The sequence below is a fragment of the Diaphorina citri genome, unplaced genomic scaffold (assembly GCF_000475195.1).
Source record: "Diaphorina citri unplaced genomic scaffold, Diaci psyllid genome assembly version 1.1 scaffold836, whole genome shotgun sequence".
NCBI classification, from domain to species: Eukaryota; Metazoa; Arthropoda; class Insecta; order Hemiptera; family Psyllidae; genus Diaphorina; species Diaphorina citri.
In genome coordinates, this window is record NW_007378268.1 from 70,024 (window position 1) to 85,294 (window position 15,271).

Consider the following 15,271-nt stretch of genomic DNA (forward strand, 5'->3'; position numbering starts at 1 on the left):
GGAACCTGTATCATTATATCAGTAATCATAGGGTTGCGTTCTAATATACTTTCCATGTAAAGTTCGTTGTACTAAATGACCAAACCTTGCGAGTGACAAGGACAAAGAGAGGCAGTGTGATTGCGAACAAATCAAAGTGTATAAGTGTCGAAGAAACGGGACCGTTTAACATTTCACTTGCTGCTGAACCGACACATTTGGTGCAAATCGAGTGAAACAATAGGTGTCTATTAGTGCAACTATATCTGCCAAATGCAACAACCATCTCGAGATCTTGACGGCCTTTACATTCCCTTAAATGGAATTATTCCATACTTGAATCGCCTAATTAACTTGATATAGCAACGGTACCCAGCCCCTAAAAAAAAAAAAAAAAAAAAAAAAAAAAAAAGGGGATCGTATCAAAGGCGAAGGGAAAATAGCATACTCAGACATTACCTTGTCTTCTGTTTTTCTACTGCCCGAAGGAAAATGAAACGTCCTTTTCTTTTATCCTAGTGAAAAGGATGTTACAAGTTACAGTATTGAAGAATATTTAACAATTTAAGAGGTTGTCAAGACCTTAGCTACTTTCATGAGGTATATCACTTTATTTATTTAGTATTTATGTACCTAGGCACATATTTATCAACACTGAAAATAGTAAAGGTGTGTTTCTTTTCGGGAAACTGAACATTGAGGTCAATTTTCAAGCATATTCTATGGCGTTCAGTGCTTGCCCACAAGCACTCCATGTATGAAAACATCTTTCAATATAAATGAGAGACAGACTCTTCAATTCTTGAAATTTTTTCATCAAACAAATAGTGAAATTTCACTCAGATGCCCATCTTTCAGATAACCATTTACAGCGTCCTGTGGCATCCAATGTGGTAGCTCTATCACGCCAAAAGAGTTGAAGCGAGCTTCAGAAGAGAGGAAATTGGGAGAGAAAAATACGGCTCAAATTTTCAAAGACGAGGATTTCCAAAGTCTGATACTATCTCCTTGTATCCTTGTAATGTTGTATCTTTAACCCTTTGAATATCTTGTCTAATTTTCAGATACGTGGCTCACTTATACAGGCGGAGTAAACGCCGTCTCATCAAGAAGTATCGCCTGTACAAATATCAGATAGTTACCAATCCAAGACAACAAACTATAACAAGCGAAAAGCTTAGTCATTAAAATCCGAACAAGACTGCAAAGTCTAGACTGGATGTAGACGGTGGCGAATAAATAAAAATGTGTGAGCAATGCACAAGAGAAAGACGATGAGAAATTAAATCTTCTGTGCAGTGAGCACTCTACGACAACAATAAAAAGGAAAGGAAAGAGAAGAAGCAGTTACCAATCCAAGACAACAAACTGTAACAAGCGAAAAGCTTAGTCATTAAAATCCGAACAAGACTGCAAAGTCTAGACTGGATGTAGACGGTGGCGAATAAATAAAAATGTGGGAGAAGTATGCCCAAAGTGTACCTGGTCTGCCCCCTGCCCCACAACCTGGAGTACCTGTGTTCGATTTGAGGTGTCAAAATAATGACCTGCATGCCGGTAAGGGTTAAGACTTGAGAGGTAAAGACTTGTTGATGTAAATTTGAAAAAGCTGACGTCAGTGGATTAGGATTTGGCGAAAATTAGTCTTGAAAGATCCACAATATGGCCTCAATCAGACCTTCGGCTGTGGAGTGAAGTTCATGAAATAGACGAAAGAATCTGTAATTCTGCACGAAATGACAATACCACCCAGATTGACCTAAGAGGCAAGAAGTGGATGAGACCGAGGCAACACGTTTTGTTTACGAAAGAAATCAGAGCGGATAACAAACATGGAGGTTGTTGATCAAACAAACATTAAGCTATATACAAACTTGATAGAGAATTGAGAGTATTAAACAAAAAAACCAGTTAAGGACCTCGGATTTCTACCAAAAAAAACTTCCAAGTCGTGATGCGGAAAAAGCTTTGTAAGAAATAGAAGTAATCTATTGACCATAACATCATATGTGTTTGAAATGGAATAGAAGTATTGTTCCACAAAACCGACACGAAAACATCACTTCTCATATAAATATCTAAAAATTCGGAGCTAAAGATAAAACAAGGAGATTAAACCAAAGTTCAAGTAGATTTGGGGATTATAACCTAGTCTGTACAACTCTTCAAATCGGCCCAGACAAATCGAACTTATGGTGCTTAGGTTCAATTCTCAGATTTTTTATAAAATTGAAAGAAAGTTAAAAACAAAGTAACACAGAAAGAAACTCCCGTACAACTAGTACAAGACACACTCCGTGCGCAGCCCCAAAAATCTTGATTTTTCGGCCTCAGAAATCGCCGAAAAAATCCTCTCAACCCAAAACCGAATACATATAAGTAATTTTCTGAAACATAAAATGAGGTTAGATACTCTCATAAGATTGAAACATAATACCGCGGAGGAAGCAACAGAAGAGACAAGGACCTATAACACTAAGGATAGGACTATAGGACACCTGTAAGGATTTTGCTGTAATGAGATGCGATGACAGGTGAATCTGTGGGTGGTGCTTTGAACCAAGATTTATGAGATGTATCGACATCACTGCTGTTAACATACGTGTCTTCTAAACGAGCCATGTTTTCTGGGTTTCTATTTGGCTGGCAAAATTTGCCGGCGATTACCTCTTTACTTTTTTTCACTTCCTTGAGGCTGTAGAAATCAAAAATTCTGGTATTACTTGTGGCTGTTTTATTCTTCATTGTTTTTCTTCTGTTACCTCGCGTGCTGGGGATATTGGTAATTTCTTCTTTCGTTGTTTTTCTTAACTCAAGTAGGATTTAGATTTAGCCAATTTTCGCCATTCTTGTCTGATTTCTAACTTGTTCCCTCCGTCGAACTTTTTAGTTAGAGTACTCTATATTGCTGATTTGTACCCATTTTTCAAAAATATTGACTAGGCAATGTTACTCTGTAGAGTCTGTACCTATATCGTTTACCAGGCACCCAACCATTTCTCTCGCGTGTTGGGTGAGCTATTGAGCTTTCAAACATCACATATCTCGAGAAGAAATGATTTGCCGTGTGTGAGATGAGTAATGATCGGACTTATTTGAGTTGTAGTTAGTTGTCACGGAGAAAAGGGAAAATCTTTCCCTCGTTATTTATCTGGAGAAAGTCGGCTTTAGGTTGAGGTCTCTCTTTCAAAGAGCCCTTCATTGGGATGGTTGAAGAAAGTTGGATCTTGAGGTCTCTTTCGAGGAGCCCTTCGTTGGAATGGTTGAGCAAAACGGAAAAGGATTTTGCAGAAGGGTCCATAGTGAAGATTTTGCAGAAGGGTCACCATGGATAACTACCTCAAGAACGCTTGTGATCAAGTGTAGGATGTTTTCGGACAGACCTTTTCCGACGGTATAAATCAAATTTCATCAGGAAATTCAAAATGTTTTCGCCCAGACGATGTTGGCTTTCGTTTCTGTAAAACAATTAGGCTGAAATTTCTACAATCTGGATAAGTTGGGAATTTCACGTGATACAACGGATGCATCGATTGTTATCATGATGTTGCTATCAAGTTTCCTCGACTTTATCGTATACAAACCGATACATATTATATTGTACAACTCTACATCATTGCAAGTCTCATGTCTATACAAACCGATACATTGTACAACTCTATTCTATTGCAAGTCTCATGACTGTATTGTTTTCTGGTTAGGTCTCATGTTTTACAAGTGTCATATGTCGCGGAGTGACAATAAGATTGAATTACTTCGCGTGAATTTTAATTAACTCTCTGATGAATTCTAGATCAATTTCGCTGTTGAGGTTACTTATGGGTTGTGGAACTTGTGAGTTCTGACTTCAGAGCTTTTCCATGTTCAGAGACTTCCTTCTGATTCGCTTTTTTTACCCTACTTATTGTGTGGCTTTCCCACTACGACGCGACGCCAATATTTGTCGATCGGCAAGACATTTTGTAGATAGGTATTCCCAATCGCCCCCCCCCCCCCCCCCATTATTCGGATTTACCGATTTCCAATTTTGCTGATCTACAAATGATAAAAAGCTAAACGATGCGATGTTGAGATACTTGAGACACAAGCAGCTTTATGAACGACCCTGAATATCATGTGCGAAATGACACGACTTTTCGTCAGAAATAATGTTATGTCTGTGTAACTACTTTGTTCAAAGTTCACAGCTCTATTTCGATAAAACTAATATGTAATATGTAACACAAAATGATTTCCACATTTCCAAGAGTACGTAAATCCTATATGATTTTTATCGTCCGATTTGTAGCATGTTTTCTAGACGTGAATTCTGTTTAGATAAGAAAACGGTCAGGCTCCTCTCTCCTGATAGACAATTTTATAAATAACACTCATAAAAAGGTCAAAGAAATGATATCGATAAGATGACATGCTAAATTTCCTACTGAAGTTGCATCCTTTTTTGATATACTTGGAAAGTTCCTGGTTTCTTGGGAATGCCTGAAAGTAGGTACTACTTAGATACTTAGAACCTTGGCTTTTGGTTCAGACTGACCAATCAGTCCTCCCAAGGTTCCTTTGCCAGAACGACGCAGCATCTGACAGAACTATTACATAAATTTATAATGGAATGAAAACTAGGATAAGGAGAGTAAAAAGCTATTTAACAAATTTACAAAGGTTTGACACCCGCTACGGACATATACACGAGATGAAAACAATTCTCAAGAGCAGTCAGGAGTCAGGAACTCAGGAGTATCCAATCGAGACCTTATAGACGTGGTACTCAAGTTTCATTCACATGCCTAAGATCACTTGACTGGAGATCGGGTCAGTGGCCTACTTTACGTAATATATTGAATTCAATATTCAAAAGAGCAACCAGTTTTTGCCTCTCTTGGACATGCTGGTACGTCGTACACATATTTGCCATTCATCTTGACATTGGCTCTTGAAACTCAGATTAGCGAGGGAACTCCTACTGCGTGCGGTCAAAGCTACTTCATATGAGTTGGGTAGAATGACTGAGGATGGAAATTTTTCCTTTTCGTTCATCTTTTTGCTTCAGAATAGGATTCTGTATATTAGGTTTAGGATTAAAACAAGTGTCCAAGCGATGTCCAGTCATACGCAAGTGACGTATTGAGGTGATATTCACCAGATCTGAACCTATAATGACTGAAAGATGAGAGAGGTCAACCTCTAGAAGTCTAGCATAACCAAAGCACAATAATTATGATGGTCAACCTAGCACAGTGATGAGAGAAACTTTGAAAGCTTTTTACATCGCGATATCTGAAATCTTGGGAGAGAAAACACAGGTGATATAGGATACTCAGATCTTGGTCGTAAAAGATGTCTTCCTCATCTGTTATTGACTAAGTAGTCCTATAAGTGTAAATGTCGAAGTGCATTTTGAACATCGTTTACGATAAGAATTAATAAACAACAAGAAGTTTATCTCTAATGATGAGCAACATCAACATGGATGATGCTGACAGACAATTAAAAGCAAGTCAGGAAATAGCATGTAAACCAGTATTTGCCTAATGTTGTGTTTTATTTTTACAATTTATTATTTATTGGATAAGAATTTGATAGATACCTGGTTACCTGGACAGCAATGCTTTAGTCTATTTTGGTTTTAAAAACTTTAAAAGCTTTTGATAACGTACTTATTTGGACGATCTGAAAAAGGGAAAGATAAAGATTTATTAAGCTTTGCTAAGTAGTCATGACTCGATACTCGATAGCGATAGGCAATTTATGCTTTCTGATATCCTGATGGTTCATTATGCCTTTTCACATTACCATGGCCAATTTATACGATCTTCTTAGATCACTGTGGCCATTTTACATGCCTGAATGTCGTCCTAATTGTGCCACTTTCCCATTCAGCCGGATAGCAAAATGTGCAATCAAGGTAACACATCTAATAAATATTTAAAACGACCAACTGCTATGCTTGCGTCTTCTAGTTTAATCTCATTAATGGTCTACTCTTATCTGGAACCTAGTTCTGCTATATTAAACACCAACAGTTGCCATTATAAATTTAGCATGGCTTACAACTCCGTGGTTTTATTTATTTTTCTATTATTTTTTTTTTTTTTTTTTTTTTTCACTTTTCCTTCTACTTCTTCTATTACAGGATTTCATCTCGCACTGATTTTCACTCTTCAGTTGACTGAGAACTTGGACACATTACTCCCCTGTTTAAGGACACATAGTCAGCAGAAGACCATAACAAGCTCTAGAATTATCTGGTCCTCGATATTAGAAGGAAAACCATGTATATGAGAAAGTGGAAGGAGCCAGGAGTAGTCTCATCAAATCACAGGGGTCACTTAGACCATGATGTGACAAATTTTCTCATGATGACTCAAGATCATGACGGCCAACAAACTCTGTACCTACCATACGTGTATGTATGTAGCTTCAAGAATACAACATGAATCCTAATACTCATGGGATTGTGAAAATCTCAGTCCCCAGTACAGCACGCAATTCAGGGGATCTCAAATTTCAGCGAGTTTCAACCTCGCATTCTTCAATCACAACCTTAGTCGGACACAATTCAGCCTGAACTTTCACACTCGTTATACATTCCGCCCCGTACTTTTGTTCTCGGAATTCTGTCATTGAGATTCGACGAGAGATAAGATATCAAATTATCTCCCTGGTCAAATCAACCTGACCAAAAGCAACGTTCTGTTTTCTCTCCATTGTCTTCGGGTGCCCTCGGGGCTGCTCGGTTTCTCAAGGTGTCCTCCTAGGCTAGGAGTTGGAAGGAATTTGCCACATTGTCCAGTAGGAATTTGCCTGCTCAGTAGGTTCTGCAAAGTCAATGACAAGTTCGGTGAGAAATCGACCACATACCCAGCAGACTGACGTTCATTATGTTGTAATTTTCACATCGCGAAGCTTCTAGGCCAGAGCTGGACAAACCATGGCTTTAGACGCGCCATATATGAAATCCTATGGTTAAATGGCACCTAAATTAATATATTTTTATGATACAAAATTCCAGTAGTCTCGAATAATGGACCAAAGGGCGTGGGCTTGAGAACCCTTATTCACACAAATTGCTTTAGATGATAAGGTCTAGTAAAGTACAAGCCTAGCAGTTAATATGTAAATTCTACATGACAGCAGCTAAGTGCAAACTTATATCTAGAATTCTGGATCAGCCAGGACCTTCAAAGGCTGCTGGCTAAATCATCATGGGTTTCCTCTTCCGTCAGCGAATTTGCCGTAGTTTAGACAGCTCCTCACTTCTAGGCTATCGGGTATTGTTTGGTCACTAATATCAAAGCCCGCGTAACAAATCGTCCTCAATGGACATTCCGAATTGTTAACCATAGGTGGTCCAGTGGTCGTCATTGAAATCAGCAGACTTTGAAATTATATCCTCGAGATTTCAACTCTTGGAGTTCTTGATACGTGAACAGATCGAGAGGGAAACGAGTTCCATTTGTGCGAATCACTGTGATGGACAAGCAGTCAAAAATTAAACAGTGCCAAGTTGATTTACTGACGGAAACCTGATTGTGCCGAATAAATTAACAAAACCAGACGTCAACATGGTAGGTAGTTCTGGTACCCACCGTGATTAAAGAACTGTCACTTAATTAATTTTCAAAGTGCTCAACTCATCTTTGATGGAAATAGCCTGATTAAATTAAATGGCCTTTGATGAAAATGGCCTAAAAGAGAAAGTTGACTTTTTGCCGGGGCTTACCATGTTCATTTCTAGATCAAGCTAAGGACATATTAGGTCTAGAATCTAGATTAATCCTTGAATAATCATAATCCTGAGAATCCTGTGATAGTCCTGTGAGAACTTGGTAAGCCCCCATCCTGAAGATCTCAACTAAAGGTAAATTACACCATGTTTTTCCTCAAGAGCTTTTACTATTTCTGAAGTGATCCCGATGAGTATATTGAGCATATTACAAAGCAGATGAAGATCGTTCAAAGCTATATTCAGAAAATCAGCATGTCATTACGCCATAAACGCAATTGTATTGTTACATATAGGTTCTGTCTGCTATTACATAGGCTCTATGTTTCTCACTTGAGATCTTATAATCAATTGAACTAGAGCGTGTGCATTGAGATCTATGCTGTATGAATTGAGATGAAGGACTCTGGGTCTTGGGATCAGGATCAGAGACCTACTCGAGTCAAATCCTTTCTTTCTTTTGCAAGTCATTCTTGTAGAATAGAGACACTAATGCCAAAGTCAATAAGATCTCATTATTGAATGATTTGTTCTTGACTCTAAGTTCAGGCTTGCTCGTGGCTTTATTCAGACAAATGTCATTTAGGTAAGTGATATAATTTTCTAAAAATAACTATTATGTACTTACAACTTCACAGGGTTTTAAAAGGGTGTTAAAAGGACCACTAAGGATCCCTATCAGAACTTACTTCGCTAGTTCTCGGAACCGCTGGCTTTTTCCTACCCTGTATTCCTTCTCTCCTCGCTTTCAGGACGACAAGACCTTAGCAGTTACAATAGTTCCCTCTATCCAACCTCTTAGGAAAAGACCAAACTTATCCAAAGTTTATTGGTTTATTCACTGTTCAAGTATATGTAGTTGTGAGAGTTTACAGCTCGTGCCTCGTGCCAAAGTGCTGGTGTGAGATCATAATAGTGGTGTGAGCGATACCTTATCTAGCTCAAATGTCAAACTTCAAAACAAGACACTGGGTGATCTATGAAAAGTGAAGCCATAGTATACAGTATCCGACGAATTGCACAAAATCCAGTATCTCTGAGTACTTTGAATATGGAATGAAGAACTATAATCTCTTTTTACTGTGATATAATTCTCAAATTTTGGTATGATTTGTTTGACATTTAAGGAGAACTGCTTTTCCGAATTAGATGCTTTTACTTCCTTATCCTGCAGGAAACGAAGAAATGTGATCGGTTCTTTAACCAAAGGCTCTCTTAGTGTTACAAAGGTCTTCAGCTCTTATCAACATAGAGTATTTCCAACTAGTAAAATTTTCAAGTTATAATCAAATAGATACATACACAGTTCCACATTATATTCACACTGACATACCTACTACGAATTGACAGAACAATTCAATTCAATCGTAGTCTTAGATTAATACACATTCCACCCACACTAGACAAAAAAGTTAACTCCATACAATAGATTGAAAACTCATTAATCTCATTATCAAGGTATGTGTTGAAATAAAACTCATATCAATAGATAATACAGACATTGTGTGGAAATACCCAGATCAAGCTTAGCTTAGTCGATTGCTTTTGCAAGGCTGATAACTTGTAGGTGTAGGTTGATATAATTACAAGTCATTACCACCTTGGCTCTGTTGATAACGCATTATGCTGACAGTAAATATTACGTAATGAGTGTAAGGGATATAAAAGTGATAAGTATTGTGTAATAAGAAGGTAAAAGTGATAAAATTTGACAGAGAGATTTGTTTTTACTGTACCTATACGTTGTGTTCTACAACCTACCAAAGCAACGCAAAGATTGGCGGCACATTAAACTTCTAAAGGCAATGCCTTGTCCAAGTAGACAAATGTCGTTGCCTTTTCATGCTTTCTTCAGTCGTTAGTAGAAAACCCCATTCTTGGAGCCGTTCCGGAAACGAATCTTATCCGTTCAGGATAAATAGAACCCGCGGCCTAGCGCTTACAAGGTAGCCGTAGTTTTGTCTACCAGAAACACCCTGTATTATTTGACTAGAGCTAAATCGTGACAGTTGCATGATGTAAACATTTAGCCTGTCCAAACACAAAACCTCTCTCTGATCTTGTTATTATCCCATTTGGTTTAAATAGCGTTAAATAGGAAGGTTTTTATATTAATATTTTAATCCACTTAATAATAATGTTCGTAAATCTTGATAGGGACGCTCGTGTTTGGTTACGCTTTGAATTTGAATTTATTTATTTTAAAGTGCATACAATACAGGTAATTGACAAAGTATAATGGCAACACCCTATTACATTATAGAAGGATGGACTTACATGAAAACATCAGTAAACTTTCAACTAAAAGCGAATCGCTGAAAGGATCGACTCTTAGCAAAGGATTTCTTTCAGTTCTCGTATGACAGGGTGAAATTCAAAGATGCATTACAAACGTGAACGGTGTTCATGACAATATTCACAACATTCTAAATTTTCCGTAAATATATTCACAATATTCTGAATATACCGTAAAATTTTGCTTCAAAAGTGACCCTGTTCTTTTACGAAGTATCACGAAAACTACTTGTTGACTGAACACAGAAGAAGAGCAATTGACAGACCGTCTGAGATACCTGGGTCAGAAGATTTTTCTGCTCAGGCGGTCTGATTGTAAGTTGCGGGTAGAACTGTTATCCCACCCCCCAATTTTAAACCACATACAAAAAGTTCAAGATTTTTCAAAGCCTTTTAGGTTGGTACCTACTGTTTTGATTTTTCAAGGTTGTCATTTGGCAATAATGCAAATTAAAAAAAAAAAAAAAAAAATAAAGAAGAGCAAGGACAAAGGAAGCTAGGAAGCAAAGAAAAGGATGTATCGTATCAAAGGGGAAGGAAAAATAGCATACTCAGACATTACCTTGTCTTCTGTTTCTACTGCCCGAAGGAAAATGAAACGTCCCTTTCTTTTATCCTAGTGAAAAGGATGTTACAAGTTACAGTATTGAAGAATATTTAACAATTTAATAGGTTGTCAAGACCTTAGCTAGGCCAGCCTAGTTAGCTTAGTTGGTAGCGCGTCTGCCTTGTAAGCGCTAGGCCGCGGGTTCGATTCCCGCCCGGGGCGGATTTTATAGAGAAGAAGAAAAAGAAGAAAGAGAAGAAGGATAAGAAGGAGTAAAAGAAGAAGAAGAACAAGAATAAAGAGGAAGTAAGTGAAGAAGAAAAAGAGGACGAAAAGTAGGAGAAGAAAGAAGCATGTGAAGAAGTGGAAAATGAAATGAACAATCATATAATTCTTTATGGCAAAATGTTCTCTTCATGTGCACCGAATCTTGATGCCCTTGTATCTTTTGAGAACGGTTTTGCTTGATTCAAATTTCTTCACATACGTAGTAAAAGCACAAAACTAGTTTATTATCTGTTGATTTTTAGTTTTTCCAAAAATCGTCCGACTTGTTCTGTTCTCAGATGCGACGCGCAAGTGTACAAACAACGACGCGGTCAGCGTCGATCTGAGCCATCCTGACGTCCCCGCCCACAACAACAACAACAATAACAACAACGCCAACAATAACAACAACAACGCCAACAACAATCACACGTCCGGTGGCGGGAGTCTCCACATTCTAGTGCCTTCAAATAGCAATATTATGTTTCCTAGCAATAGTAATAGTAATGTAAATAATAGTCATGTAAATAACAGTGTTGCCGGAGGGCCGGCGGCCGGCAATTGGGAGAAAGATTCTGAGGTGAGTGAAGCTGGCAACGTTGCATTAGTATCAGTAGTATTAGTACTAATTTGCTATGGCTACTGAGATATAGGTATTTATATCACAAATTGGGTTCGATTTGGTAAAAATGGGGACCACTTTTAGACGAACTAAAGGGAACCTAAAAGGGTGAAGTGTAACATCTTCCCAACCTTTTGCACTCGAAGGCATTGACAAAACTATGCTAAAAACCTCACATGTGGTCCATAATATGCAACTATACCTATTTCCCTCCGATTTTTTTTTTTTTTTTTGTTTCTATATCACAAATTCCTGTGATCCTTAGTATGGATTTAACAACCGATATAAGCATAAAGGTATTACTCATGTTTATGTATTTACATTATTATGCATTATTGTATTATTATTGTTTTATACATTTTACTTTCATAAGTTTAAGTTTATACCTACCCCCTAATTTCCTACATTGTAAAATATGGTTATGAAATAAAATAAAAAAATAAATAAATATGTATAGCTGGGTTCGGTTTGGTAAAAATGGGGACCACTTTTAGACGAACTAAAGGGAACCTAAACGGGTGAAGTGTAATATCTTCCCTTAACCTTTTGCACTCGAAGGCATTGACAAAACTATGCTATCGTCATAAACTATGACAAAACTTTGTCATAAACTATGACAAAACTATACAATAAAAATTGAATTGAATTGAATCGTGAAAACCTCACATGTGGTCCATAATATGCAACTATGTTTCCCTCCGATTTTTTTTTTTTTTTTTTTTTTTTTTAAAAAGGGGGTGGCTTCCGCCTCATCTCGACAATCAGGTAAGATAACTTTTGCGCGATTTTCGGTAGGTTCCGAGTTCAGTATCATAGAAATTCACGAGATAATATTCCGTAAGTTCGCCGCCACAACGGCGACCATTGATCATGGACCATTTACTCTCGCCGAGACCATCACAGAAAAAATGCACAGCTTAATTTCTTGATCTTCTGCGAAGGTTGGTACTATGGTCAATGCTCCGTTGAGGACACTTCTACATATACATACTTTTAAACTAAACACTAAAATGAGCTTTTTTACTAAGTGATCGGAACACCAAGAAAAATAGGACCAATCTTTCCTGAGGTGAGCTGAGACAACTTATTTTCTAAGGCCATCCACTCACTATCAGGTAGACCTGACAGGTACACCTGATCAGGTCCACCTGTCAGGTCTACCTGATAGTGAGTGGCTGACTTAAAAGATCCGTCCAAAACAATCAAGAATAATAAGTAATATTTCGATCTACCAAGAGATATCTTCAAATCTTGGGAATAGGAAAACATGCGCTGCTAAGAAAATTGTAGAGCTCCTCAAATTTCACCTTAAATCTCCCAGAGGAGTGACAAAGTCTCCACCGCTCCTCGCCAACACGAGGGCTGTCAGGAAATTGAATCTAAAACTTGACAGGTTTTGTGCGAAATGAGATCCTTTTGACTGTTCTTACGTCCTTTTATTCTTGAATGAAAATGAGAAGAAAGGAGGGAAGATTGGAAAGGAAAGAAAAGAAGAGGCGAATTCAAAGAAAGGCGGAATGGAGAGGAAGGTAGAGTGGAAAGGAGGGAAGAGGAGGAAGGAAGAGAGTATTAAAATATTGGATTTCCAAGCAAACATTTCCGCTTGTCCGTTGTGTGATATCCTCACATCAGGGCTGTTCACAGTCAACCGGGTGCTGGGGTTAAATCCAACAATGTGGGTACCTCCTTGTAAGAACTTTTACCTACATAATATGTAGGTAAGGTAATATTTCCATAAATACTTCATTTATTTTTATTTATGTCATAGGTACAATAAATTGGAGAAAAGAAGAAGAAGAAAAAAAAATATCTTTGATGACACCTATGCTGTTTGGATAGATGGAAAATTTTTTTTGAAGTTACCCCATAGCCTGATTTACTTATTATAAGTATGTGCCAGGCTATGGTTTATGTACTGCAAAAATATACCAAAAAGAAAAGTCGATAGTTTGAATTTCTCTTATTTACTATTGTTAAGTAGGTACCAACATTTCTTCTATTCTTTCAGTATCTCTTTGAAACTGATAAAGATCTTGTATGGAATCTGGAACATTTTTCCTGAGTCCAATACAGATGAACTCTATCGGATACTAGACTCAACTGCAAGAACCCGCAATCGACTAATCTTAGATGTGAATGTAGCAAGTAGCCTAGTGTAAAAGACGACAAGATAGGATTTGTGGACGAGAAATGCAACTTGTTAGTTGGAAATGTTAGAATTCCTCATATAACTGCACTCGCAGTGCCTATACCGACCTGACTGTGTACGTTACTTCTAGTGCTACTTAAAGAAGTAAATCCCAAGTGCTACTTCTGGTTTCTTGAGTGCAGCTGGACAGTATCAGACTGCACCGCGAGGGGCTAAGGTGCCGGGTTCGAATCCTGGCAGTGGCGGAAATTTCGGTTCCCACATAGGTCTGTACATATTACCCTTGTAACTCCCAAAAGGGCTCACTCAAAATTCTTTTTGTATGCTACCTAACCCTATGACTCACAGGAAGCTGCTCAATTGCGAATGTTCTTTTCGCACGCAGTCTAACCCTAACCCAACTAGATTTTTAACACTTTTTCTTATAAAATCGGCGCAATTCGAATACACCCCTGTTTGTTTATTTTCAATTTACTTCTTCGATTTCTTACCGGGACCGCCGTTCCGTGCCGGGACGGTTTCTATAAAATCGGTGCAACTCAGAGCTGCCCGCATAAAAGTGCAGCTTGTCGGTGAAACCTTAAGCTCATGATGAAGTAGCTCGTGCTATGTGGCAGATGTTTCACTGAGACAGGTACACAGGACAGGTGTTTCTTTTAGATCTCTCTCTGGGATAACTTGTTCTTGATCTTTTTTCTAGAAAGCATAAGTAATTTGTTTAACTTGTTCTTTGATTTCTAGAAAGCATAGATCTCTCTCTGGGATAACTTGTTTGATCTTTTTTTCCTAGAAAGCATAATTTGTTTGTACATTTTTCCCCTTTTCTTCTTCTTTTACTGCTTGTTCGTCTTGTTTCTTCTTTTCCTGTATCTACTTTGTCGTTTTTTCCTGCTGCTGCTTCTTCTTCTTTTTGTTCTTCGCCATCTTCTTGTTCTTCATTATTATCATATCTTGGTCTTCTTCTTCGGCCTCTTCTTCATCTTTTTCTGCTGCATCTTTTTTTTCTTCATCATCATTTCGGTCTTCTTCTTCATATGCTTCTTCTTTCTTGTTTCCTAGCGATGTTTCATAGCCATACTCATTAAATTTCTTCTATTTGTAATGCTAATTGCTCTTCTAATCATGTGGCTTCTGGCATTTCTTCTATTCTTTCAGTATCTCTTTGAAACTGATAAAGATCTTGTATGGAATCTGGAACATTTTTCCTGAGTCCAATACAGATGATTTACTATTGTTAAGTAGGTACCAACATTATTCTTACCTTTTATATTATTATTATTAGATAGGTACTTGTGTTTTATTCACCGACTCGAGTTTCGCCTAGTTTTTAGGCTTCTTCTGGGCAACTGACTATTGGGTTGTTGTCTGTGCCCGACAACGGTGGGCGTGGTTTGTTTTTGAACGGGTGACTGTTTCCAGGTCGAGGTATACTATATATGTACCTATAGAATAAAATGTACCCTGTTTACACTGCCAGAATGAGATTGAAAACTCCCTTTACTCCCGCAGTGTAAAAATGGTCTTAAATCTCTATACCACCCTGTAGGGCGTGGTTTGTTTCTGAACGGGTGACTATTTCCAGGTCGAGGTACATATTACATATACTAGAATATACCCTGTTTACACTGCCAGAATGAGATTGAAAACTCCCTTTACTCCCGCAGTGTAAAAATGGTCTTAAATCTCTAT

At 37.8% G+C, this 15,271-nt stretch overlaps 1 protein-coding gene and 1 long non-coding RNA gene across 2 annotated transcripts; both read left to right on the forward strand.

Moving 5' to 3' along the window:
- Positions 1 to 1,433: 1,433 nt before the first annotated feature.
- On the forward strand, positions 1,434 to 11,457 carry LOC103512430 (GATA zinc finger domain-containing protein 8-like). Its single transcript, XM_026825904.1, has 2 exons — positions 1,434 to 1,536; positions 11,111 to 11,457. The coding sequence occupies exons 1-2, from the start codon at positions 1,434 to 1,436 to the stop codon at positions 11,455 to 11,457; spliced, it is 450 nt and encodes a 149-aa protein (XP_026681705.1).
- A 1,776-nt stretch (positions 11,458 to 13,233) lies between these two features.
- On the forward strand, positions 13,234 to 14,927 carry LOC113468761. The gene is made up of 2 exons (XR_003392399.1): positions 13,234 to 13,414; positions 14,825 to 14,927. It is a non-coding gene; the product is annotated as an uncharacterized LOC113468761 (long non-coding RNA).
- Positions 14,928 to 15,271: the final 344 nt, after the last annotated feature.